We start from the raw sequence: 25,971 nt of genomic DNA, 5'->3' as shown, positions 1-25,971 counted from the left end.
CACCCCAGGATCACTTTGAATGTCAGTACTAGAAAGGCCCCAAGAGATGGCCTAGACTGGAAACTGAGGCTCAGAGAGCCAGAGTGCCCCAACCGGGGTCATGAAGCCCAGGCCAGAGCTCAAGGCATTGCTGGGGTTTCCTGACCCTTGGTCCCACCCCTTTCCCACCCTCACACCCTCGTGAGACCCCCCCCACCACAGTTTCCACAGTCTGTGAAACATCATGTCCTGTGCCAAGAGCCATTGACGCCACATCCTGTGGCCACTTGGAGGGGTCCCGAGGGTCCTGAGTCATGCGAGTCACCTTCCTGCCATGGCCCTCCTGGAGAGGCTCTCTCCAGCAGGATTGCCTTCCCCTGTGTCTCCCCTTCTTCAGCTCAAAAGGCCAGTGACCTTGGTGGGAGTCCCACGCACATCCTTGCACCTTGGCATGTCACTTCCCTTCCCTGTACCTGATGTTCTCATCTGTAAATTAGATATTGCAAACACAGGGCTTCCCACAGAGTAGGTGCTTGATGACTGAATAGAGGCTCCCCCTACCCCCACCTCTGTCCAGGGACAGACTGGGGAGGACAGGGCAGAGAGGCAGGATGTTGCTCAAAGCTAGTCTCCTGCCCTCATCTGTTGATGAGATCTCAGTTTCCTCATCTGTTGAGTGATCCCTGCCCTTCCTTGCTCACAGAAGGATCTGGAGCTGGAGAGTGCTGGGGCTTTGGGCCTCAGGCTGGGGGCTTGGACCTGGGGCTTGGCTTGGGCTCTGGGAGTCATGGCACAGCAGAGGGGGAGGGTACAGAATATGGACACCCAAGGCTGGGAAGGGGCGCAGGGTAGGAGTTATGGCTGGTTGGGTCCCTCGGGGCTAGATATCTGGAGCTTTCCCCCAGCCCCAGTTCCTGTGTCTGAAGGTACCTTATGATCCCCTGCCCCCACCCCTTTTGCCCCCAAAGTGTCCCTTAGTCCAATTGGATGGGTAAGGGCACCACCAAGGCCATGCCCCCAGCCAGGGTATAAATAACCCCTGGCGGGCCATCCCAGCCTGGGGGGGCTCCGCTGGCAACCCTACTTCCTCTCTGGCGACTTCCCGGCCCTGGGGGTGGGATAGTGTTTACTTTCCTGTTGTCACTATGGCTGGGTGGCCAGGCGGGGGACTCCAAGTGGCCCAACAACAGGTGCAGGACAGGTGCCTGGACTGCCCTGCCCAGGACTTCAGAGGCGCCGCCGGACAGGCTGGTGAGGCCGAAGCCAGGCAGGGATTGGCCCTTTGATCATTTGGCGTCCCTGCATCCCAGTGGTTGGCCAAGGTCATCACCTGTATTCTCTTGTTGCCACAGGTCAGGAGTGGGGAGGGCAAGTCCTCTTCCTGCCCCCCAGCCCTTTGAATGAGGTCCTGGTACCAGACATGGGCTCTGGGGCTGCTGTGGGAGCCCCCTGGCCCCAGCCTACCATGACTACCGCATGCCCATCATTGGAGTTTCTGTTTGAAGCTGCTCCTGCTCCCCGGGAAAGCTTCTCTGATCTCTCCCTCAGGTCCCCAGCACACAGCAGGGGTCGGGGTCAGCCAGGCCAGTCAGGGACAGCTGCTCTGAGTGGAGGGTGACCTCAATGGGTGGGATGGGGCCACCTGCTGGTCCTGCCTTCAGGCTGTCCAGGGCCTCAGACCCCAGCTGTTCTCCCCTTCCAGGTGCCTTGGGGCCTGGCCCAGGCCTCTCTCTTGATTGCCTCACCTGTGAAATGGGTTACCAGCTGTGGGGAGGGGAGACGGAATATGTGGGATCCCTTTGGTGAGCACTTCCTCCGATGCAGGACATGCAAGTACACGTGTGCATACCTGGGCCCTGTGTATCATACATGTGCTATTCTGTGCACTGCCATCCTGAGCCTCCTGTGCTTGTGAATATTCATCCCCCTCATTACAATCCTCCCTCTCCTGCTGAGCTAAAAATAGCTGGGGGTGGAGGAGGGGCCCTCTACACCCCCTTGCCACCCCTACCCCCGCCCTACCAGAGACAGCTTCCCAATCTCCCTGGAGTCCCGAGTCTGCCACTGGCCAAGCTCCCTCTTGTCCTTCACCCTAGGAAGGAGGGCTTTTCCCCAACAACCTGGGGGTGGGAGGGCCAGGGCTGCTGGGAAGTGCAGGCCACGAAAGAGAAAACAGAGGACCCAGCTGGACCCTGCCCCCAGCCCTGGGGACTCTGCACACAAGGTGGAGGGCCTCTTTCCCGGGAATGACTGCTCCTGGCTGGCTTAAAGTGGCCTGAGAACTCTACCATTAGCAGCCCAGTGGGCTCAGCACTGCTCTGCCAGGCTCTGGAGCCAGCCTGGTCTGTCTAGGTGGAGCCACTAAGGGCCTGTGAGTCCTGGGGCCCCTCCCCAGGAGTCCCCTCCCTCCATCCCCAGGCCTAGAGGAAGTGGGAGGTCTGTGGGGCAGCATGGCTCCAGCAGGGGCTTCCGCTGTCCTGTGGGGGGAACTTGCTGTGCGCCAGCTTTGCTCTCAGCCAGAAGAGGGCAGCTGGGGTGAAGACAGGACAGCAGGGCCCCATGCCAGTATCTGCTGGCTGTCCTGGCAGTAACTGCCCCCCAACCTCACCTGCTCATTAACCCTTTTAAGCCCCTGTGGGGAGCTTGCCCCACCCTGAGCGTGGGAGCATTAACCCACCCCTGAGCCTAAAGAGTCTTTGATGTCATCACTCGCCCTGACCCGCACCCACTGCCTTTTCACTGGGACTCAGAGACTGGCTGGGCTGCTGATGAATCAGGAGTTTAGCTTTGGGTGTGGCCCCTTCCCTGGCCCACCCACCTGTCCCACTTTCTCCTCCCCAGCCTGGGCAGGGACTGGAGAGGGGCCACAGTGGGCCCTGGGAGGGGACCTGGGGGCTTAGGCTGAGGGTGGAGTGGGGGCCGGAAGGAAAGCCACAGGCCTCTGTCCCCCCTCTGTCAAAGGGTGGACTCTGAGGGTGCTAATTGCTTCCCACCCACAGAGCTTAAGGCCACAGGTACTGCACACTTCTTCAACTTCCTGCTCAACACGACTGATTACCGAATCCTGCTCAAGGACGAGGACCATGACCGCATGTACGTGGGCAGCAAGGACTACGTGCTGTCCCTGGACCTACATGACATCAACCGCGAGCCCCTCATTGTAAGGGCAGGCATAGGTGCAGGGCGTGGGGATGAGGGTCCTGGATCCTGGGGTCAGGTGCCCTGTCCAGCAGGTGTACCATCTGACCCCCCATCTCTGGCAGATCCACTGGGCGGCCTCCCCACAGCGCATTGAGGAGTGTGTGCTCTCAGGCAAGGATGGCAACGTGAGTGCTGTGGGGCCCACAGGGGGGATGGGGGGCCCAGGTGCCCCCAGGGAGGGCATGAGACCAGGCAGGTACAGGGCAGCTCCATGGCTCTACCTCTGGCCCCAGGGCGAGTGCGGGAACTTCGTCAGGCTCATCCAGCCCTGGAACCGAACACACCTGTACGTGTGTGGGACAGGCGCCTACAACCCCATGTGCACCTATGTGAACCGAGGCCGCCGTGCCCAGGTAAGCCGCGTCCACCCTGGCCCTGTGCTGCTCCCACTGGTGACTGTGTTCCAAGGTCCTGATGGGAGGATGGACTTGAACCCCAGCCCTGCCACTTCCCAGCCCTGTGACCCTGGGCAAGTGACTTCGCTCACCTGTCTGAGCCTCAGATTCTCACCTGAAAATGGGGCTGACAGCTGCCTTCCTCACAGGTCGGTGTGAGGAAGAGGCAGTGAGCTAATCCTCCTAAAGCTCTCAGCCCTGTGCCTGCATGCAGTGAGTTCTCACTCCATATGGGGCAACAGTTCTCTTGGCTATGCCTGAGGACCGTACCTCTGTGGCCAAGCCAGAGAGTCTGGCGGGGCCTCAGCATCAGGAGGCTAGATGCCTGGGTCAGCGTCCACTGTGTGGTCTGGGGAGAGGTGCCTTCCTCCCCTGCGTCCAGGAGGTTGGGGGAGCTGCCCTGCCCAGCTGCGCCCTACCCTGCCCGCTTCTGCCCTTTTCCATTTCCACATGAGTGTGTGTGTGAGCTGATGTGACCTCATAGGGCACGTGTGAGCGTGACTGGACCTAAGGGGCACTTGTGTGTGCAGGCGTGCACTAAGCCTGTGTGTGTATGCACACGCACGTGCATATGCGTACTCTGGGACCCATGTGCTCATGTGTGTGCCTGGCAGGTGTGGTGTGAGAGGCTGGCAGCCCGAGCCCGCTCCCCCAGCCCCTGCCCCCCGCAGCTCTAACCCCTGTTCCTCGTCTCCCCAGGCCACACCGTGGACCCAGATGCAGGTGGTAAGAGGCCGCGGCAGCAGAGCCACCGATGATGCCTTCCACCCGACGCCCAAAGCCCCACGCCAGGTGGGCCTCATCCCTCAGGCCCTCACCAGACAACACTGCTCTGAGCTGAACTCATCCTGGGCCTATGGCCAGGAGCATACACCCCAGGCCAGCCTCCCCGGGGTCTTTCCCGGACCTCAGTGCCTCTCCCCTTCCCCTGAAGTGACCTCAGGCTCAGAAGGCATTCCCTGGGGACCCATATCGGCCTCAGTGCGACCCCTGTAGGCAAGAAGTCATGGAGCCACCACGTAGGGACGATAGGAGCCCTGGGGACAGCTGAGCCTCCGCCACTCAGAACACACGTGTGTAGACACACATGAGTACATGCCAGCACAGACTTGGGCACACACATGTGCAGTCTCAAACCCACACCTGACTGAGTGCCCAGAGGGAGCCCGTGGCTCATGTATGCCATCAGACACATTGTTCTCTGGGGTTCATGGCCACGCCTCCCCCGGTCACCTAGTGGACACAGGCCCTCTTCCCCTGGGATGGGAGTGGCTGAGCTGTCTGTTCACTAGCTGTGCCCCGTGACCAGGCTGGGGGAGCTGGGGCTGGGCAGGGGCGGGCAGAGGGCAGGGGCTGCCATAAGTGATGAGCAAGTGGTCGCTGGAGCGTGTGTTTGTGTGGGGAGTGCTGTGGAGTGGAATGGGCCCAGACTCAGCGTGTGTGTGCAGGGTGTGAGCAGTGGTTCTGAGTGCTGGCCACGATGTGTGCTGAGCTGTGTGTGCAGCCCCTCTGTGTGCAGAGTGTAACTGGAAGCAGGCCTGTGTGCGCCTTCCCATCACCATCCCTGCCGCCAGCTGCCTCCCTCCTGCCTCTGCTCTCTCCTCGCCCCTCTCCCTCCCGTCTCCTCATCTTTCCCTCATGGCCCCATGAGCTCCTGCTGGTCCTGCTGCCCTCACCAGCCTCCCTCCTAGCATCTTCAGGGCTGGGCTGGGAGGCACAGGGGACTTGGGGAATTCCCTGTAGTCCAGTCTAGACCCCTCAACTCCGACCTCCTGGGGAGAACTGTGGAGCTGGGGGCTCTGCCAAGGGGCAGGGAAAAATCCGTGGCCTGCTGGTCCTTTCTGAGGCCCACAGGTAGGGCATAAAGCCTGGGGACACAGTGACCTCAAAGCCCCCTGGCCGAGTAGGACCTGGTGACAAAGGACAGAACCCCAGGCCCTCGGTCAGTGCCCCCTGCCTTGGTCAGGTCTGAAGCCCTCCTTGGCCCAAAGAATTATACCTCTGTGCCCCGAGAGGGCCCTGGGCAGAGTCTTCCGAGCCAGTTGGCGGGGAGGGGCTTCAGTCCAAATAAGCCCACCTCATGCCCCTGTCTTGGCCCCTGAGGCAGACCCGTCCAAGACCTGATTCCCAGGTCTTCCCTGAGACCTGGGACCAGGAAGGACCTCCCTTGGAACTCACAGCATGGCCTTGCCCTGGGAGACCTGACTGGATGGAGCTCAAGCCCAAGGAGATCTGGGGGATGCGAACAGGACCTTCAGGATGTCCCCAAGAACTCACTCTTGCCCTGGGCGCCTGGCAACCCTTGCCCCTCCCGGCTGTGGGAGCAGCTTGGACGGTGCTGAGCCGCTCTCTGTCCTGCAGGATTACATCTTCTACCTGGAGCCTGAGAGACTCGAGTCAGGGAAGGGCAAGTGTCCGTACGACCCCAAGCTGGACACGACCTCAGCCCTCATCAGTGAGTGCCCCCACCCAACCCTGGTTCTACAAGCTGAACGTGTGGCCTCTGCCTCTGGAGTGGGGGGAGGGCACCAACGCTTACTCCAGGGCAGAGAACATGGACCAGACCCCAGGTGTTGAACTGAGGGGCAGAGACCAGGTGATATAACCATCTATCCAGCCCCTCCAGGTGGGGAAGCTGAGGGGCCAGGCCCTGCCCTGTATACACATTGTAGCCTAGAGCCCCCCAGGTCACACACTGCCTGGAGAAGACAAGCCAAGTCTGGATTGGGGGTAGTGTGAGGGGTGTCCCAAAGCACGTTCTCAGTGTGTCTGGGAGGCGGGAGAAGCCCACAAGGAAGCACCAGTGGGGATTTCTGGCCCTGTGATCAGCTGAGGAGAACACGTTTCTGGTCTGAGCAGGTGTCTGGGAGAGTTGGGGGCTCTTCTCTGAGGAGAGGTCCTGCCTCAGGAGCATCTGCTGCCCCCATCCCCAGGTCAGGCAAGCCCCATTGATCCTGGCCCTTATACTCTGCCTGTTTTCTGCCTGCTCAACCCAATCTGCCTTTCAGAGCAGCTGCCAGGCACTGTGCCACTCTGAGCCTGGGAAAGGCCCCTGGGCAGGAATGGCCATTATCCTCCCCCTCTTGGCTAGGGAGGTGACCTCAGCTTGATGGCAGAGCCTAGGACCAGGCATAGCACAGGGAGTCTGATAGCAGAGACAGAGCCGGTCCTGGGGGAGTCTGAGAGGAAAGACAGAGTGCCATGCTGGAGCCAGCTCAATGGTTAAATTTTCAGGAATTTTGTAAGCCAATTGTTAAGCACAGATATTATGAAAAATTATATAAATTTACAACTAAATAAATTATATTAAAAACAAAGGTAACAGATACTCAAAACTCATTACTTCCTAATGATTTTTACTACACTTTACTATTTATGCTCCTGAAATTATTTACATCTATTTTATCTGTTTTTTTTTTAACTGTGGGGTAGAAATACTATACAATGGGCTTAGTAGCTCTTCCCAGCTTTCAAAGAGCTCAGATTACTACCTTGAAATGGGCCATGATGGGAGATTTTACACCACAGGAATTGGCCATTGTTACTAATCAGGGCTTCCCTTACCCAGCCCCACCTTCCAAGCAGTTGTTAAACACTTACCTGCACACCACTGGAGATCTTGTCCTAGGGAGTATGAGGGAGAAGACAGGGCCCTGCCCTGGAGTCATTCAGGCTATGCCTTAGCAAAGGCAACCCCCCTGACTGACCTACCGACCCACTCACAGATGAGGAGCTCTATGCTGGTGTGTACATTGATTTCATGGGCACTGATGCAGCCATCTTCCGAACGCTTGGAAAGCAGACGGCCATGCGCACAGACCAGTACAATTCCCGGTGGCTCAATGGTGAGCGCAGCCCGTAAGACCTTAGGTGGACGGTGTGTCTGGGAGATCGTAAAGAAGACTAATAGGGAAATCTTCAGCCCTGTGACTAGCTGGGGAGCGGGAGTTTCTTGTCTGGGGAAGAGCTGAAGGTGTTCCTGTCCCCAGGGATTCTGTTGGGTAAGGGGGCACTGTGGGAGGAGGGGTTTGCCCAGCTGATATCCTGCTTGCCCTCAGACCCTTCGTTCATCCATGCCGAGCTCATCCCTGACAGCGCAGAGCGTAATGATGACAAGCTGTACTTCTTCTTCCGGGAGCGGTCAGCAGAGGCCCCTCAAAGCCCTGCCGTGTACGCCCGCATCGGGCGTATCTGCTTGGTATGCACAGGTGGAGCGCCACACCAGGCTTTGCTAGGTCCAGCCCTGGCTCCCATCAGCCGGACCCACCAGGGTTCGGGTGTGAGTGAGCTGACCTGACCCCTGCTCCCTCCCTCTAGAATGATGATGGTGGTCACTGCTGCCTGGTCAACAAGTGGAGCACGTTCCTAAAGGCGCGGCTGGTCTGCTCCGTGCCGGGCGAGGATGGCATCGAAACTCACTTTGATGAGCTCCGTGAGTACCTGGCAGGGAGGCAGGGGCCTGTGGCTACTGCCGGAGGGATGGAGGCCAGATAGGTGGGTGGGTGCCTTCAGTGGACCCCCTGGGCAGAAGTTGACAGGGCTTTGGGGCTTCTGGCTAAGGCACCCTCTCAGCTCCTTCTCTCTCTGCCCCCAGAGGATGTGTTTGTCCAGCAGACCCAGGATGTGAGGAACCCGGTCATTTATGCTGTCTTTATCTCCTCTGGGTGAGGCCAGGGCCCAGGCCAGCAGGGGCAGGTGTGGCCAGACTGGGGGGCTGTGAATTGTGGAAGACCCCAGCCTGGTGGTGTGGTGAGCTGTGGGGTGGGAGCAGGCTGGATAGGGGCCCTGGGTCGAGGGTTTGCCCTGCCCACAGCAGCGGCCGGCCCCACCCGCAGCTCCGTGTTCCGAGGCTCTGCCGTGTGCGTCTACTCCATGGCTGACATTCGCATGGTCTTCAATGGGCCCTTTGCCCACAAGGAGGGCCCCAACTACCAGTGGATGCCCTTCTCGGGGAAGATGCCCTATCCTCGGCCTGGCACGGTGAGGACCCAGCTCACCCCTGCCTCTCCCCTTTTCTTCTGAGAGCCCTGATTCAGGCTAGGCTCTACAGACACGGTCCCCACCTCCATGGAGCTCACAGACTGGCAGGGGATGAGGAGATTAACGCACAAATAAGTAAAGGTTCCTGAGACAAAGATGACAGGCTGGGTTGGACGGGCTGCTCAGAGGGCCCTCCTTGGTGGTGTTTCTGAGCTGAAGGTCAGCAGGGTGAGCTGGGAGGCAGGCTGGAGTTCATTAGGCAAGGAGGTGGGCAATGGACAGTGGTCAGGCCGGCAGGGCCTCTGTGGCCAAATGAGGAGTTTTACTTTATCTCGGTGTGATGGGGGCTGCTGCAGGGGTCTAAACAGGAGAGCAACATGATCTGGTCAGAGGCAGCAAGCGGGCACAGTTCCATGTGGTCAGCATCAGCTGAGGCCCAGGCAAAGGGAAGAGCGTCAGGGAAGGGGGGAATGCCTGGTGTGTTAAGGGAATCTCAGGACCTGTAGTTCAGCTGAGCAGGAAGGAGAGGGTTGAGACTGGGAGGAGCAGCCAGAGAGGAAGAAGACAGCAGGGTAGGGTGTGAGGACTGGAAAGGGAGTGGTCAGCTCCGCCAAATGCCGCAACAAGGTCATGGCACTTGAGGCTGAGGAGGTGGTCACGGGATTTGGCCACCATGGGACCAAAAGCCAGAGGCTGGGGTGTGTGAAGGGAAGCCTGGATGGCGGGTTTTGAGGAGAGGGGCATGTGGAGGTGGTGGGGGCAGAGAGTGCCGAGGTATCTCCCGAAGCTAATGGGTTCAGTGTGCCCCACCAGGGAGGGCTGGCACTGACATCACCACCTGCCCACAGTGCCCTGGCGGAACCTTCACGCCATCCATGAAGTCCACCAAGGACTATCCAGACGAAGTGATCAACTTCATGCGTGGCCACCCGCTCATGTACCAGGCCGTGTACCCACTGCAGCGGCGGCCCCTGGTTGTCCGCACAGGCGTTCCCTACCGGCTTACCACTGTCGCTGTGGACCAGGTGGATGCAGCTGATGGGCGCTATGAGGTGCTTTTCCTGGGCACAGGTACCCGCTGCTGCTCCCAGCCCCTCCCACGATGGGCCCACTGGGTGGGGGGTGATGCTTCATGGGGGCTGGGACCTGCCCTACTAGGGGGTGCTGCAGGCTCATCCAGGTCAGCTCTGCCACCCTTGTCCTTTGGAGCCTTCTCCCTATTGCCATGGTAGCTAAGGTTGGGGTGGAGAGACTCCATTCCCATCCTGAGGCAGTCAGGAGAGCAGGGGCACTGTTGGGGTACCTGAGGACCCATGTGTAGACAGGAAGTGGAAGAGACACCCGCAGGGTGCGCAGATCCACAGACTAATGTGTGTGTGTGTAGACGCACATCTGCCACAGCTCCAGCAGCCCCAGCACAGGGGAATACCTCTTGGGTCCTGTTCACATCAAGGCCCAGAGTAAGGGCCTGGGTTGGGGGAGCAGACCCTGATCGTGGCTCTTCTTTCCCTGGGCCAGTCCCCCTGGACCACTGTCTGGGTGAGACCCTTCAACCTTGGCATAGAACCCCTGCTCTGCTACCTTCAGGGGGTTTGGGCCCTGGTAGGGGAAGGGGCTGAGGCTGGTGCCCCTCCCCCCGCCAGCCCCACTGAGGTCCTGCCTGGCCCGTTCCAGACCGCGGGACAGTACAGAAGGTCATCGTGCTGCCCAAGGATGACCAGGAGATGGAGGAGCTCATGCTGGAGGAGGTGGAGGTCTTCAAGGTAGGTGTGCCACCACCCAGGCCTGCCCTCCTCATCTGAGCCCCTGACTTCAGACCTCAAGGGCAGGGAAGGGAGGGATCCCCAGAGTGCCAAGCTGACCCCTGCCTTCTTCCAGGACCCGGCACCTGTTAAGACCATGACCATCTCTTCCAAGCGGGTGAGTCTTTGTCAAGGTGGTCTGGGGGTAGGTTGGAATCTACATCCCTTTGGGGTCATGTCCTTGGCACAGGGGTGGAGAAATCGAGGAACAGAACAGGGATGGGAAGGAGCCTGGGCCTTGCAGGCTGCTGGTGGGGGCTGGCTGTGGGGAGGGAACTGACAAGTCCCTGCCCTCACCCTCAGCAACAACTGTACGTGGCTTCAGCTGTGGGTGTCACACACCTGAGCCTGCACCGCTGCCAGGCATATGGGGCTGCCTGTGCTGACTGCTGCCTCGCCCGGGACCCCTACTGCGCCTGGGATGGCCAGTCCTGCTCCCGCTATACAGCATCCTCCAAGAGGTGTGGATGCTGGGATTTTGGCCACCAGACCCCGGGCCCTGTTCTAGGCTCTGGAGGTGGATATGGTATTACCCTGGGGGAGTCTATGGGCAAGACATCACCACTCTGCCCTGGGGATATAGGGCCCTGCCCTGGGTCTTGGGGATATGGGGATCAGGGAGGGGACAAACTCCCCTTGGTGCACTCCTTCAAGAGCTGTCCTCATCCAGGCGGAGCCGGCGGCAGGACGTCCGGCACGGGAACCCCATCAGGCAGTGCCGTGGGTTCAACTCCAATGGTGAGTATGCTGCACCTTGCCACTGGGTGCACCTCATACTCTGGGGCCCAAGCATCCCACGTAGCTGCTCGCCGGGTCCCCCACTGTAAGGATTCCCAGATCCTCCGTGGGTGGGAAGGGGACTTGGGGTTTTGGAGTGGGATGTCTCCAGCCACCCCCTTGAGGAACGATGCCCAATAGCCCAGCCTTTTTGGGTGGGCTCCCCTTGCTGGCCTGCAGTCTGCCCAGAGGCAATGCTGCATTCACTCAGCGCCTTCTTGATCCACAGCCAACAAGAATGCGGTGGAATCTGTGCAGTATGGTGTGGCAGGCAGCGCAGCCTTCCTTGAGTGCCAGCCCCGCTCGCCGCAGGCTACGGTGAAGTGGCTGTTCCAGCGAGATCCCGGAGACCGGCGCCGAGAGGTGAGTTCCCATGCCCACAGTCCTGTACCCTGGGTACGGATGCTGGAGTCCCTCATACAGTGGAAGCTCCACATGGCTGAAATGTGGTGAAGAGCCAATCTGGAGGAGCCCTCCTTCTAGGAAACCCCTTCCAGGCTCCCTCCCTGATGTAGAAATTATTTGGGTAATCTCATTATATGGAAACTCCATGGGGTGGGCCTCTTTGCATGGAAACCATTTGTAGGCATACTCCTTTGCATGAAAATTCCATATGTTACCCCACGGCTGCATAACTTGTTGTACGGAAATGTCATATGGGTAGGCTCCAATAGATGAAAATTCTGTAAGGTAACTCATTTTATGGAAATGTCTTATGGGCATCCCTCCTTATATGGAAATTCTCTGTGGGTGCCCCATTTGGGTATCCTTATTAAATAGAAATTCCCTGCCTGTGTGCTCTGTTATATGGAAATTCTCTTATGAAACCCCCTTATGGTCATCCCTGCTGACATGGAAATGTCTAAGGATACCTTATTCAGATGCCTTTCATTCTGTGAAAACCTCACGTGGGTTTCTCTTGGGGTATAGGAACTCCACATGGGTGCCCTTACATGGAATGGCTGCAGAGGTGGTCTGATCTGGGAGCTGGCCAAGGGGCAGCTAGTGATCACACAGCCCCTGACCCCCTCCTTTCTGCCCCTGCAGATTCGCACAGAGGACCGCCTCCTACGCACAGAGCAGGGCTTGCTGCTTCGCGCCCTGCAGCTTGGTGATCGGGGCCTCTACTCCTGCACGGCCACAGAGAATAACTTCAAGCACGTCGTCACACGGGTGCAGCTGCACGTCCTGGGCCAGGATGCCGTCCATGCTGCTCTCTTCCCACCGCCAGCCGCGAGCGCCCCACCACCCCCAGGCGCAGGCCCCCCGACAGCTCCCTACCAAGAGCTGGCCCAACTGTTGGCCCAGCCAGAAGTGGGCCTCATCCATGAGTACTGCCAGGGCTACTGGCGCCATGTGCCCCTCAGCCCCAGGGAGGCCCCAGGGGCACCGAGGCCTCCTGAGCTCCAGGACCAGAAAAAACCCCGGAACCGCCGCCACCACCCGCCGGACACATGAGGCCAGCCACTTGAGCCCTGCAATGGACCAGCCTAGTCCTCGTCCCTTTTAATATAAAAGATATATATATATATATATATATAAAATATCTATATTCTATACACACCCTACCCCGCAAAGACAGTATTTATTGGTGGGTTGTATATAGCTTGCCTCAGTGGCAGCATTGTCCAGAACCTGGACCCATGCTGATCAGAGACAGCAGAACACAGAGTCCACCTCGCCTGCCAGTGGAGAGGACTGGGCCAGCACCACGAAGTCCCCAGGCTCCGGTGGGAGTCTACCTGCTCAACAGCCACCACCAGGATCTGCAGGACACGGGGAGGGACAAAGCCCTGCCTGGACAGGGCACAGACTGCACACCTGTGCCAATAGGTGTGGTCAAGCTGTGCTGTGGCACAGACATGGATTTGAGGACTGTTTTGGAGACTGGGGGTGGGAGGGGTGGGCTCAGGTGCACTCAGAGAAGGGAACAAGGGGCCGTCACAGGATGCCAGCCCCTGCCTGGGAGGGGGCGCTCAGCCCGAGGGCAGCCCCTTCCTGGGTATTTATTTATTGGGGACAGGAGGAAAGGAGTCCTGCCTGGGTGGGGCAATACCTCCAGGCCCTCATACCCTGCCTGCCTGGCCAGGACAGGGCTGCCCCATCTCCTCTTAACTTTTCCTGTGCTCCCCTAATTTGGGGCTGGGGGAATAGCAGAGGGGCCAGGCACAGGCAGGGCTGAGGGGAGCACCCCTGCTCTAATGGGAGGGGTGCCATGGTGGTGGCCTGAGGCCTGCAAGGGCCTCTCCAGGGCTTTCCCTCTGCCCACCACTCCAGGCAATGGGTGTAAATAGCTCTGGGGGGTGGTCGGGTAGGTGGGTGGGGGCTCCTGGCAGCCCTCTGCTGTCCAGGCCATGGCACCCTGGGGTTCCATCTTGCTAATAAACACTGGCTCTGAGACCGGACTCTGGCTTCTCTCCTTGAGGGATAGGGAGGCAATGGCTTAGTCCAAGTCCTAGGTCCTGCCCTTCCAGTTCCTGCCACCTCCAATATGGCCCGACCACCAGTTCCCAGATTTTGCCTTGGTTTCCGTTTGCTTATTTAACAGTTCAGTCGTTTATTCCACCACTGCCCTCTCATCCATCTTTGGGCCCAGCCTTGTGTGGACCACCAAGGACTTGGAATTGGCAAGACAAAGCAGAAACCCTCCCAGTCCTCCAGGTGTCCCAGCAAAAGAACCTAATTCCCTCCCTGTCCTTCCAGACCCCTCCCACAAGGACCCAGCATGAGCAAATACCCAGAGGTGGGAGTTGCTGGAGAGGAGGAGGTGGGGCTGGGAAGGCCCATAGACCCCCACCCCCACAGCCACCAGCAGAAGATTGTGAGTTGGCCCCCACTTTAAGCAAACCCAATATGCAGAAACCAGGTTTTGGTTGGTTGCCTAAGCCCTGCACCCTGGGCACTGTAAGGGACTGCAGAGACCACCACCCCCTCTGGCCCCCTCACAATGCAGGTGTCTGGAGGGTGAATGGAGCTAGAAGGCTGAAAGTGACACAAATGAGTCTCTCTTCCAGATAGATCTGCCCTCACTGAACAAGGTGCCAGCTAGCCCATGGTATCCCACTGATGTCGAGTCTATAGGACAGAGTAGAACTGCCCCATAGAGTTTCCAAGGAGTATCTGGCAGATTTCGAAGTGCCGACCTCTGACCTCTTGGTTAACAGCCAGGGTTTCCAAGCCCATGGTAGGAGCCAGTATTCCACTTGCCACATGATCCCCTATGGTCAGCCAGCCTTTGATGCTCCATGTCTGGGGCCCTGGCACCCCCTCGTGGTCTCTCAGGTCTGCTGCAGAGTTGAGTGAAAAAAAGCAGCCAGGTTTCTGGGGAGGGAGTCCATCCAGAAGACACAGGGGCCCCAGGAGAGGCCTTAATAGCCCAGAGGTTGGGTCTTATGATGGGGGGATGGTCTTCAGAGCCTAGGAGCTCAACATTGCATGCTCAACATAAATCACTCCTGCACAGCGGTGCACCCTGGCCCACCTGAATATATACCTGGAAGCCAGACTCCTTGGGTGAGGTAGGCAGGCTGTAAAGGTACTCCCAGGCAGGCTTCAGGGGACACATGGGACAGAGCAGACCAGGTGAACCCCGCTCTTCCATGCCCTTAAGAATGCCTGACCTGCTCTGGGACTCAGTTTCCCTATCTGACAACAGGCCTCCAAAATATTCTCTGGAAGAGCCTGGCCACCTCTGCAGGTCAGAGATTTTGTTGCACCCAACTACTCGTGTACACATAGGCATGGGCACGAGGACACACATACACACAGGCAAAAACGTACATGCACACAGGAACATGCTTGCATAGGCTCACTCATGCACAGGCACACACAGGAATACGTGCGTACACAAACATTTCCACATGCACAAGGCACACACACATGCAAGTGAACGCTCATCTGCACTCACACATTGCACATATACATGCATTTGCATGCTGTGCACACACATGCACACACATGAACTCTCACCAGCCTGTGCAAAGTATGCATACAAGCACATATGCCTATGAAGAGAAATGCATAAAAGCATGCCCACACATACAGTTACATGTGCACACACAGGTATACATACACAGGCACGTGCACACACTGCATGTAACAGCACACCTGCATGCACAAACATACAGGACAGGCACACGTGTACACACAGGCATATACCCACAAATGTGTCAAGTCATTGCCTTGTTGATGCCAGTGAAGGACAAACACACGGGCCATGCACATCCACTGTTCTTCCACCAGGAAGCATTAGAGTCCCTACCCGGGTCAGACCTAACCCTAGGCACTGGGCAGAAGCAGTGCTGCAGTGCCCACATTTTTCCTCTTGAGCTCCTGCAGGATACGGAACCCTGGTGCAGAGTCATCCAGCCCAGCTCAACCACCTCCCGGTGTGTGACCCCCCTGTACATCTACTTCCTCATGAGGAAAATGGGGCTGATGATACGGGCACATGTTCCCCCAGGGTTGGTGTGAGTAGGGCTGAGCCCCGTGCTGGGCAGGCCACAGGTGCTCCATGCTTCACCCTCTTCACCCTTGTAATGGTTAATGTTAAATGTCAACTTGGCTAGGTCATGAGTCTCAGTATTACATAATTATTCTCCATTTTGTGATCTGATGTAATTATCCTCAGTTTTGTGATTTCCCATAAGTAATACTAATAGAATCACCTCTGTAATGTGATCTGATACGATCAGCCAATCAGTTGTAAAGGAGTTTCCTCAGGCATGTGGCCTGCACCATATATATATATAAAGTTCTGGCAAAGTTTGTTTTCCTTGCTCTGGATGCTGCATCCGGCTCGTCATCATCTGACCTTCAGTTCTTGGAACTTGAGCCAGCAGCCTGCCGTATTGCCTGCCAATCTTGGGATCTGTCAGCCTCCACAGCTGGTGAGCCAGTAGCCTGGCTTCTTGCCTGCTGATCTCAGATTTGTCAGCCTGTGCCACCTATGAGCCAGTGGCCTGCCATCTGACCTGTTGATCTTGGGTTTGTCAGCCCCTGCACCTACATGAGTCAGGAGAAGTCTCCAGCCTGACTCCTGACCCATAGACTTAGGATTTGCCAGCCTCTACAACTGCATGAGCCATTTCCTTGAGATAAATCTCTCTCTATATATATACATGTATATATATATTCACTTCACTGGTTTTGCTTCTCTAGAGAACCCAACCTAAGATGACAATCCTATTGCTAGCCCCCATCCCCTGGCTCAAGGGCCTCTCCACCCCTTTCTCAGGTCTGCACATGTCTTCCAACTCTGGGGTGGGGGCAGAACTCTCTCCAAGGCCTCTCCTGGAGGGTTGAGGTGGGGCACAGAGGGTGCAGAGTCAGCAGTCAAGGGATTGGGGCCACGCCAGCCCGATTAGAAAGGTTGGGGGGCTGAGCTGGATTCACCTGTCCTTGTCTCTGGTTGGCTCTTAGGCACCCCCGCCCCCAAATCCCACTAAGCAGCCCCCACCAGGGCTTGCACAGGCCTGTGGAGAGCCAGTTGGTTGCCAGCCCTGGACCAGAAGGGCATCTGGGAAGGCCAGAGGCTGGCCAGAGCCTGGCTCTGGGGATCCCCTCCATACAGAAGAGTCACCTGCCCACCCTGTCCCTTCAACTGCTTCTGGGGCCATGGGGGCTGGAGCCAGCGCTGAGGAGAAGCACTCGAGGGAGCTGGAAAAGAAGCTAAAAGAGGATGCTGAGAAGGATGCTCGAACCGTGAAACTGCTGCTTCTGGGTAGGGGCATGGGCCCAGATGGGGTCATGGCCACCAGGTCAGTGGCCTGAGGGAAGGCAGGCAGCCCTACTGTGAAGCTGGGATTCCTTGGGAAGCAGAGGAGCCTGTGACAGGGCAGGGCACAGTGCGGGAGTCCCAGCCAGACAAGGCCAGACCTGACCCACCATGCTTCCCAACAGAGGGCCTGGCCTCAGGCAACCTCCCCTACACAAAAGTGTGTATGTTTGTACAAGGTACATTTCTGCCCTGGCTGGGCTCCCTCAAGCTCCAGCCTTTGGCTTGATGAGCCTGCTAGGCAGGGACTCAGAAACTGGGGACCCCATAGGAGCCCCACAACATGGCTGCTCCCTCGGGAAGGAGAAAGTCACAGTCCTGGGAGTGGGGAGTCTCTAGGACCACCCGGACCCACAGACAATGGCCCTCAGGTGCCACAGCTTTATTGGTGGTTGACCTTCAAAGCAGCTAAACGAGGGGAAGGGCACTGAGGCCCAGTGGAGAGCAGCTTAAGCCATTTCCATGGCCCCATGGGTGATGAGAGAAGGTGATGCTGATCCAGGCCTGCCTCTTGGTCACTGTCCGACCCCCTAAGGGAAATAGGAAGCTTTTTTAAGAGGGCCAAGCAGGCTCCACCCAAGCTCTCCAGGGTCCATTTGGCCAGGTCAAGATGGGCAGAGGGAAGCCAAGGCACCCCAGGGAAGCCAGAGAGGTTAAGCCAGCAATCCCATTAATTGTGACCAGTGCTCACAGGGGCAAGGCGTTCAGTCAACTCTGTCCTCCTCCCCACCCAAAGGCGCTAATTCCTTCTGAGCCTTTTGGATATGCCCCAGCCCCCTTCCGATGAAAACCAAGCGTTGATCCGGTTCAATCCCATGTTGCAATACCAGATCCTCCCACAAGGTGGCACTCCAGGATTTAGTTCGGCCTCACAGACGAAAGACTGCCGAGCCCTGGGTGGTGTAAGCGGTTAAACGCAGGACTGACTGCCAACCCACCCAGCGGCTTCCCGGGAGAAAGACCTGGAGATCTGCTCCTGTAAAGATTAAAACCAAGCCAAACCCACTGCCATCGAGTCAATTCGGACTCATAGCGGCCCTATAGGACAGAGCAGAACTGCCCCATAGGGTTTTCAAGGCTGTAAATCTTTATGGAAGCAGACTACCACCTATTTCTTCCGCAGAGCAGTTGGTTTGTTTTTTTTTTAACCCTCCAACTTTCCTTAGCAGCCAAGCGCTTAGCCACTGCGCCACCAGAGCTCCTCCTGCGAAGATTACAACCTAGAAAACTCTATGGGGACATTCTACTCTGCCACATGGGGTTGCTATGAGTCAAAATTGACCCGATGGCACCTAACAATAGCACCAGGAGTCCCTGGGTGGAGCAAATGGTTAACGTGCTTGGCTGCTAACAAAGGCTGGAGATACGGGTCCACCCAAGGGCACCTGGAAAAAAAGCTCCGGTGACCTACTTCGGAAAATTCAGCCGCTGGAAACCCTGCGGGGCACACTTCTGCCTGACTTGCGTGGGGCCCCCATGAGTCAGAATCGACTTGACAGCAACTGGTACTGGTATAGCAGGGTCTTAGGGCAGGGGTGGGGCTCAGAGGCAGAGTTGAGGATGCTCATTCCCCTCGTTAGTCGTTTCTGTGGCTTTTCTGACATTTACAAATGCTTTTCCTCCAGGGCTGTCAGATCTTACTTTGGATGGGGTTGGGGCAGGTGTGACTGGGGATAGGACTGGCACCCAGGCCTCTTCTGCTAAAGATCTGCCCACTGGCCCTCAGTCCACCCACCAGACCCAGGCTGGTTGCATCTCCTGGGGCTCACTGCTGGGGTGAGAAAGGATGGGTGGTCACAGGGTGACTCTGAGGCCCGGCTTCCCTTCCAGGTGCCGGCGAGTCTGGGAAGAGCACCATCGTCAAGCAAATGAAGTGAGTGCCCCTGCTCATCCTGAGGCCCCTGGGGGCTGGTGCGCGTACGGGGCCTGCCCCTCCCCACCGGCCCACAAGGCCTTGACCCTGCTCTGCCGTTCTGCAGGATTATTCACCAGGATGGGTACTCATTAGAAGAGTGCCTAGAGTTCATTGCCATCATCTACGGCAACACGCTGCAATCCATCCTGGCCATTGTGCGAGCCATGACCACACTTAACATCCAATACGGAGACTCTGCGCGCCAGGTGCGCAGGGAGGCGGGCTGGGTGTGGACTCTGGGAATCAAAGGGACAGGGCAGGGCCGCGGGCCACGGTGATCACTATCCTTACCTTCACCTCCAGGACGACGCTCGGAAGCTGATGCATATGGCAGACACCATCGAGGAGGGCACGATGCCCAAGGAGATGTCGGACATCATCCAGCGGCTGTGGAAGGACTCGGGTATCCAGGCCTGCTTCGACCGCGCCTCAGAGTACCAGCTCAACGACTCGGCTGGCTAGTGAGCGCGCAGGTGGGGCGTGGGGGCGCGGGCTGGGCCCTGTCACGCCCCCACCATCTAACTCACATCCCGGGGTCTTCCGCAGCTACCTCTCGGACCTGGAGCGCCTGGTAACCCCGGGCTACGTTCCCACTGAGCAGGACGTGCTGCGCTCACGAGTCAAGACCACTGGCATCATTGAGACGCAGTTCTCCTTCAAGGATCTCAACTTCCGGTATGACTCCGCGCCGTCGCTCCTGGGGCCTGCCCGGGCATCACCTCCCCGAGGCCCCACTCCCACTGCGTCTGAGAGGCCTCATCCCTACCAGACGCCCGGCCACCCCGGGCCACCCCGCTCTCAGAGAGGCCCTGCCCCTCCAGATGCCCGTCCCATCTACGTCTGACCATGGGGAGGCGAGGGCATGCCGCTGGGCGCATGCAGGGGGCTCAATGCGCGGGTTCAGGCCCCCACGGCCCCGCAGGATGTTCGACGTGGGCGGCCAACGCTCGGAGCGCAAGAAGTGGATCCACTGCTTCGAGGGTGTAACCTGTATTATCTTCATCGCGGCGCTAAGCGCCTACGACATGGTGCTGGTGGAGGACGACGAAGTGGTGAGTGCCAACTGAGACCTGAGTGTTCGAGGGGATAGGCAAGGCTACTGCCCACTTTAAGGGAGAGAAAGTGCTGCGGGAGGAGGAGTGTCTGAGAGGGGAGGTCCATTCCAGAGCCTTCCCAGGAGGCAAGGAAGCAGCCAGCGGCCCCCACCTGACCTGACGGGGGCAGACCACCCTGGAAGTGTCCGGTGGGGGAGGCACTTTTGGAGCTGTCTGGGGAGGCCCCGCGTGCTCAGGAGACTGGGGAGGAGGGCTCGGCCTGTGGGACGGGGCCCGCCTGGGGCGGCTGCCTGTCCCCGGGTGCCCAACAGTCCCTGCCCCCCCAGAACCGCATGCACGAGAGCCTCCACCTGTTCAACAGCATCTGCAACCACCGCTACTTCGCCACCACGTCCATCGTGCTCTTCCTCAACAAGAAGGACGTATTCTCCGAGAAAATCAAAAAGGCTCACCTTAGCATCTGCTTCCCGGACTACGACGGTGAGACTCCCGCCCAGCCGCCAAGCGACGCCCCTCACTCTGGGGGAAGGGTTTGGGGCAGGGAGTGAGAACCCCCATCCCCGCCAGGCCCCAACACGTACGAGGACGCGGGCAACTACATCAAGGTGCAGTTCCTGGAACTCAACATGCGGCGCGACGTGAAGGAGATCTACTCCCACATGACCTGCGCCACCGACACGCAGAACGTCAAGTTCGTCTTCGACGCGGTCACCGACATCATCATCAAGGAGAACCTCAAAGACTGCGGGCTCTTCTGAGGTAGGGTTTTCACGACCAGGGGCGCTCCGCTGTCCAGCGCCTGGCGCCTTCATCTCAGTACCACAAGTCCCGCCCCCAGGTCCCCGCCTCACCTCACTACTGCAGACTCAGTCCCAGATCACCACGCCCTGCCCTGGCTCTCCGACCCTACACCGCTGAGGCTTCGCCCCCAACTCCCAGACCCCACCCCAGCTTTTCAGGTTCTACCCACTGCCACATTCCCTCCCCTGACTCACAAGTTCCACTCATTTCATTTATTTCGACCCAACTCTTCCCTCCCTCTGGATGTCACAACTTCCAGCCTACCACCACAGTGCCCCTCAGCATAAACCCACTTATCTTGGGGCTCAGGGATACTGACTGGGGTTCCCTTTTCTTTTCCCAGGTACCTGAACTCATGTGCTTCCCTGGCCCTGAGCTCCTATAGCCCTAGCTGCCTTGTAGCCCCAGCCCCCATGACCCCATCACTTACCCAGGACTCCTGGATGGCAGCCTGTGGCCCCAGCAACCACAGACCCGAAGTCCTGATTCCTACCAGCCTTGAGACCGGGACCCTTCCCTGTAGTCCCCAGGTGCCCCAGAGCCCAGTGCCCCCAACTCCAGCCCTGCCCTTCACGGCCTGTCAGTGCTGGCCTTCAGAACCTGCAGCTACCAGTCCCAGCTAGGAGCAGGCAGGACTTGGGGCAGCTGGGGCTCACTGTGACTCAGCAGGGCCCAGTTGACCAATCTCTTGCAGCTCTCCCCACCCAGGGGCCCCATGATTCACCCTGGGGTGGTGGTGGGGGGGGCTGGGCTCAGCAAATAGCCCTCCCTCTCAGCATTTCATGAAGAGCAGGGGGCAGGCAGGGATCTCCCCTCCAGGCAGGCCTACTGCTTACCATCAGCCCACTCCAGCCCTGCCTCTTCCATGTGACAAGACTGACATCTGTCTACCCAGTAGCCAGTGGCTCTCCCTCCCAGCAGCTTCAGGGGCTCAAAGTTCAAGCCAGCTCTGGCATGTGCAGCCCCCATGTAGATGAATTAGTGAGTAGGGGACAGGCCTAGGAGTCCCTGGTGCTAGGGAGAAACTCAAACCGAACCCCTACCCACATGCCAGGCTCATAGTAACCCCCAGCCCTTTCCCCCACAGGCTCTGCCCCCTCTGTCCTTGGATACCAGATCTATGCCCATCTCTGTTGGGGAGGGTAGTGTTGACACCAACTGTGGCCAATGGTTAAGCAATCCTGAGGGGTGGCTGGGGCAGAGTCCGGCTCTCATTGATCAGACCCAGGCCAAGGATTCAGGACAGGATGGAGGCCCAGGCTGTGCCCAGAGGGGCCTACCTCAGGTGGAGCCACAAGCAAACCCAGGTGACCCTCTTGTCCTTGCCAGTGGCTTCTTCCACCCTCTATTCAGGGCCCGTTCCCTGGCAGGGAAAACTGAGGGCCATGCCTGAACCGTCAGAGACTGAAGGACCATGTCCCCCGCATCCCTGCTCCCTCCTCCTTCATCAAGCACCAAGTCCTTGCTGGTGCCCTTGGACTGGAGTCTGTGCTGCAGCTGGGGACAAGGAGCTTCTATCTGGCAAGGCCAGGGCACGATTCGCACTCCCTTCAGCTAGATGTACAGATTCAGCAATAAAGCTTTGCTTCAGGCCCCAGTTGTCCTTTCTGGGGGCAGTTGGGTGGACAGTTAACTATCATGAGTCATGGGCATTAATAAGTGCCCAGTGCTGGGTTGGACATGAGGTAGGAAGATGGCACCTCCCAGGGAGAAGCAGCTGGCCTGACTTGGTGGGGGCCACCCCTAGGGGGCATCGGACAAATTTGTACTTCTTGAGGGTGGTTCATGGAGGGAGAGGAGCCACAGGGAAATGTTCACAAGGACAGTCTTAAATCAAGGCGGAGCTTTGAGGCCAAGGCTCAATCAGCAGGAACTGTGGGTGTACAAATAAGGCCCAGGAGCACAGGGTTGTGGGCCATACGAGTTTAGAGGAGCAGGAGCTGGGAAGAGTTGGGGCCAGTGGACAGGTCCCAAGTGCCAGGCTGAAGGTCTGGGCCTTCTCCAGAAGATGATGGGGCATCATGGAGACCTTTGAAGCTGGGACATGATTGCATGACTGGGATTGGGGTGCAGCACCCACATTTTCTTGTGGGTGGTTGTGGGCATGGGGGAGGAGAGGGGTGGTTCTGGGTCCAGGAGGCAGAGGCTTAGGTCCTCATCACCCGCCTGGCAGCCAAGATCTGCAAACCATGAGGCTCAGTGGCAAGGGTCGTGGTCTGTGCAGTTGACCAAGTGCATGCAACACCCCCACCAAGCTGGTACTGCAGAGGAAGAATCCACTTGGAGGGGAAGATTCTCGAGCATTGGACAAGCTGAATTTGTGGGATCTGTGGGCACCTGGGGAAGATGTCCAAGAGGCAGACAGATACTTGGGACTGGACAGAAGGCAAAGCATAGACAGCATCCTCAATGACCAGAGGGAGGGTGGAGCTGGGAGCCTCGGGCAGGAGGAGAGTGAGGGAGTCCAGATCTTAGCATGGGACAAACACTGAATGGGTTAGGGGGTGTCAGGGAGCCCAGGACGGGTTTTGGCAGCCACACTGGTGCTGCTCAGAAGGATGGGGCTTGGACCTGTGGTACTGGGTAGTCTAGGCTTGGCTGAACTGGGAGGGTTTGTCTCTATGGATCCCCTACCTGAGTAGTTTACTACAGTAGGTGGGGCAGGGGGAATGAGAGCAGGATTCAGTGGGGAGAGACTAGGCAGAGGGCAGGAGGTCTTGAGAAGCTGGAGGTAGTGGGCTAGAGAGGGAGGAAGTTGTCAGGAGGGGTGGGTCAGCAGGGTCTTAGAAGAAAGGTAATGACTTCCCCGGCCTTTCTGGGCAAGAGGCAGAGAGTAGCCTGAATACCATACAGCGGCTGGACACCACCCTTTAGGAATCCCCTCTCACATATGGTTCTTACCCCAGGGTCTGGGATTCAGGACCAGGCTAGGGGTGCTGCCTGACCTTGAGCTGCCTTGTCCATAGCCAGCAAGTGAATCCCCCAGCCTGAAGCATCCTCAGCCCCACCCACTACACCAGTATAATTATACCCTAAGGAGCAGGATCAGTGGGTGCCCAATGCCTGATTCACAGCCCAGAGCAGAGGATCAGAGAGCACTGGCCCAGAAGTGGCACAGCGGCCACTCGTAGGTGGGATCATTTATTGTGGGCACCTCCATCCATCACCACCCTTGCCTGACCTGCAACCTCAAGGTGCCCCTGAGGGTCCCCCACAGCCTTTAGATCTGGCCCTGGCAGGACTAACCTGGCCCGGCCACCAACCAGAGATTGGACAAGCCTGGCGAATAGTTAATGCTGCTGATGTCAGGGCCTCATTGGGTGGCCACTGGGGGCTTGGGCTCTCCCCACGGGCAATGGCACAGCCCATGTGACCTGAGCTCCTTAAGCTGCTTCGGTGGCCAGAGGAACGGGGGGGCCGGATCTCAGAGGAGATCAAGCAGGCGGGCCAGGGCTGTGGAGATAGGTCTCAGCCAAGGGGTCACCAGCTCTGAGAAAGGCTAGACAGGAGGGTTGCCTGTGGGTTCCCTCCACACTTCTACAGTCCTGTGTTGTGCCACTAAACCCACACTCATGCTGAAAACGAGCCTCCCAGGCACCAGGAGCTGTGGGCATCAGTTCTCATACCCTGCAGGTGGTGTGAAAACCACCCTTTCTTGGAAGGTCTTCATGCACCCCTCCACCTGCCCCAGCCTGACTCTGACCAAGTGCCCTCCCCTCCCCTCACCCCTCATCTATCAGTGCTAATCCCACACTCAAGTTTTCTACCTCCAGTCCTTTGGCCAAGCTGCTTTCTCCATCCAAAGTGCCCTTTCTGTTCCCCACCCTGGCATGTGCCTTCTTCCCCCTTAGCAGAGCCAAGCCCACAGGCTGCTTCTCCCTCCATCTTTTTCTGATTCATGCTGCTCCAACCTGGCAGGAGCTTTTCCATCTAGACCACCTAATGATAGCACTTGGAGACACTGAGGCTGGGGCCATGTGTGCAAGATGGCAATAGGCACAGTAAGTATAGGGATATTTGGGCAGAGTTCTTAGAGGTGATTCTCCATTTGGATGTTGAAGGACAATTAGGGGTTTGCCAAAGAAATGGGACAAGGTGGAGAACCTCAGGCCCTGGGAACCGCCAGGGCAGAGGCACAGGGGTGTGAAGGCCATCATGTTCTGGGAACTGCAGAAACGCATGTGTGGCCAGCCAGCCAGTGGGGGAGGTAGATGGGGAATATCAGGGCCAGCTAGGTGTGAGGCAGGGGTCTGCAGGGTGTCAGAGAGCCAGTGAATACAAAGGCTGGGCTCCAGGAGAAGGAAGCTGGAGGTGAAGATGGGACATGGCAAGAGAGCACTGTGTGAACAGTGGGCCTGCAGAGGTGGAGGCATGGTGAGAGGGGCTGCCTAACTAGAAACTGAGCAGATGCGAGCCAAGAGCAGAGAGCTGCCTGCAGGGACTGTGAAGGGAGGGCCTGAGGAATTTTGGGACCCTAAGTTCTGCCTCACTGTATCTGGCATTCTCTTGGGCCTATGTTTCAGTTTCTGGAAGACCAGGGAGTAGAGGCAGAGGCTGGGACAAATGGCCTGAGATAAAGCTCCCCAACTCACCACTCCAGGCGGCTGCCCTGAATGCTGTGACTTCATGGATGGACATTCCCCCCCCCAGTTCTTAGAGAAGGAGTCCAGCAGCTCTCAGAGCCCCATCCTAACTACCCAGCTGTCCAGCCACTGCAGGCTGGGCTGGGAGATGCAGCAGGTGGTAGGAAAGGCCTCAGAGCCGTGTTTGCCCTGGCCTGGGCCCAGGCCTAGCAATAACAAACAGCCCCTCCCCCAGCTTGGCCACAACTGGCCTGGCCCGGGGACCCTACAGCATGCCCGCCTCTGGGCCTCCCAGAGCAGCCCAGCCCAGCCAGACCCTGCTCCCCCCAGTCTGGTATGAGGACCCTAACACCCACATGTTGGGTGACTTTGAAAGCAGGCCTGGCCTCTCAGGCCTGGAGTTGCCACTGGGGACATCCCACTCTTTGCATATGGTTTCTGTGAGCATCCAGGGTGTCTGCGAATAGGAATAGGAGGTGGGGACAGGCCTGAGAGACCCCAGTTAGCACCTCTTCTATTTGACTGTCTCATGGACAGCCCTCAAGCCCCTTTGGAGGGTGGAAATCTGAGGGCCTCTATAATGAAGGTAAGCTCTGATCTGGACAGGAGGAAAAGCCAGTTTCCTCCCTCCCTATGTCCCAACCCCCAGGAGCAGCTCCTGTGGTCAGAGGTTTGCGGGGGGTGGGGGCACGGTCCCAGTGTCTTTC

The 25,971-nt window shown here is 58.1% G+C and overlaps 2 protein-coding genes and 1 long non-coding RNA gene across 6 annotated transcripts in view; 2 read left to right on the top strand and 1 right to left on the bottom strand.

Annotated features, from left to right (window-relative positions):
- Positions 1–13,534, top strand: part of SEMA3F (semaphorin 3F) — a 29,108-nt gene extending 15,574 nt beyond the window's left edge. For 2 of the 3 annotated variants that reach the window (XM_064274491.1, XM_023547676.2), the window contains 17 exons: positions 2,979–3,139; positions 3,243–3,305; positions 3,414–3,533; positions 4,275–4,367; positions 5,937–6,030; positions 7,301–7,420; positions 7,634–7,773; positions 7,893–8,007; positions 8,170–8,239; positions 8,411–8,555; positions 9,404–9,626; positions 10,230–10,318; positions 10,434–10,475; positions 10,661–10,818; positions 11,028–11,095; positions 11,364–11,497; positions 12,182–13,534. In XM_064274491.1, the coding sequence (XP_064130561.1) occupies positions 2,979–3,139; positions 3,243–3,305; positions 3,414–3,533; positions 4,275–4,367; positions 5,937–6,030; positions 7,301–7,420; positions 7,634–7,773; positions 7,893–8,007; positions 8,170–8,239; positions 8,411–8,555; positions 9,404–9,626; positions 10,230–10,318; positions 10,434–10,475; positions 10,661–10,818; positions 11,028–11,095; positions 11,364–11,497; positions 12,182–12,592 (2,246 nt within the window). In that variant the 3' untranslated portion in view covers positions 12,593–13,534. The remainder of the gene's footprint in view (positions 1–2,978; positions 3,140–3,242; positions 3,306–3,413; positions 3,534–4,274; positions 4,368–5,936; positions 6,031–7,300; positions 7,421–7,633; positions 7,774–7,892; positions 8,008–8,169; positions 8,240–8,410; positions 8,556–9,403; positions 9,627–10,229; positions 10,319–10,433; positions 10,476–10,660; positions 10,819–11,027; positions 11,096–11,363; positions 11,498–12,181) is intronic. The other variant, XM_064274492.1, reaches the window with a different exon arrangement.
- Positions 13,532–21,755, bottom strand: LOC135228475 (uncharacterized). 2 transcript variants are annotated; one of them, XR_010318988.1, is made up of 4 exons: positions 21,112–21,755; positions 20,462–20,544; positions 20,231–20,307; positions 13,532–19,856 (listed from the first exon to the last, which is right to left on the bottom strand). It is a non-coding gene; the product is annotated as an uncharacterized LOC135228475 (long non-coding RNA). The 2 variants fall into 2 exon arrangements; XR_010318987.1 differs by having other exon boundaries at positions 20,462–21,755.
- On the top strand, positions 16,519–24,477 carry GNAT1 (G protein subunit alpha transducin 1). The gene is made up of 9 exons (XM_023547675.2): positions 16,519–16,856; positions 18,741–18,783; positions 18,890–19,031; positions 19,129–19,286; positions 19,372–19,500; positions 19,748–19,877; positions 20,207–20,360; positions 20,448–20,639; positions 21,025–24,477. Exons 1-8 carry the CDS (start codon positions 16,751–16,753, stop codon positions 20,636–20,638), a joined length of 1,053 nt encoding a protein of 350 aa, XP_023403443.2. The 5' UTR covers positions 16,519–16,750; the 3' UTR covers position 20,639; positions 21,025–24,477.
- The last annotated feature ends 1,494 nt before the right edge of the window (positions 24,478–25,971 follow it).

Source organism: Loxodonta africana, chromosome 22 (assembly GCF_030014295.1).
Source record: "Loxodonta africana isolate mLoxAfr1 chromosome 22, mLoxAfr1.hap2, whole genome shotgun sequence".
In the NCBI taxonomy this organism is placed as follows: Eukaryota; Metazoa; Chordata; class Mammalia; order Proboscidea; family Elephantidae; genus Loxodonta; species Loxodonta africana.
This window is presented reverse-complemented; position numbering and strand designations above follow the sequence as displayed.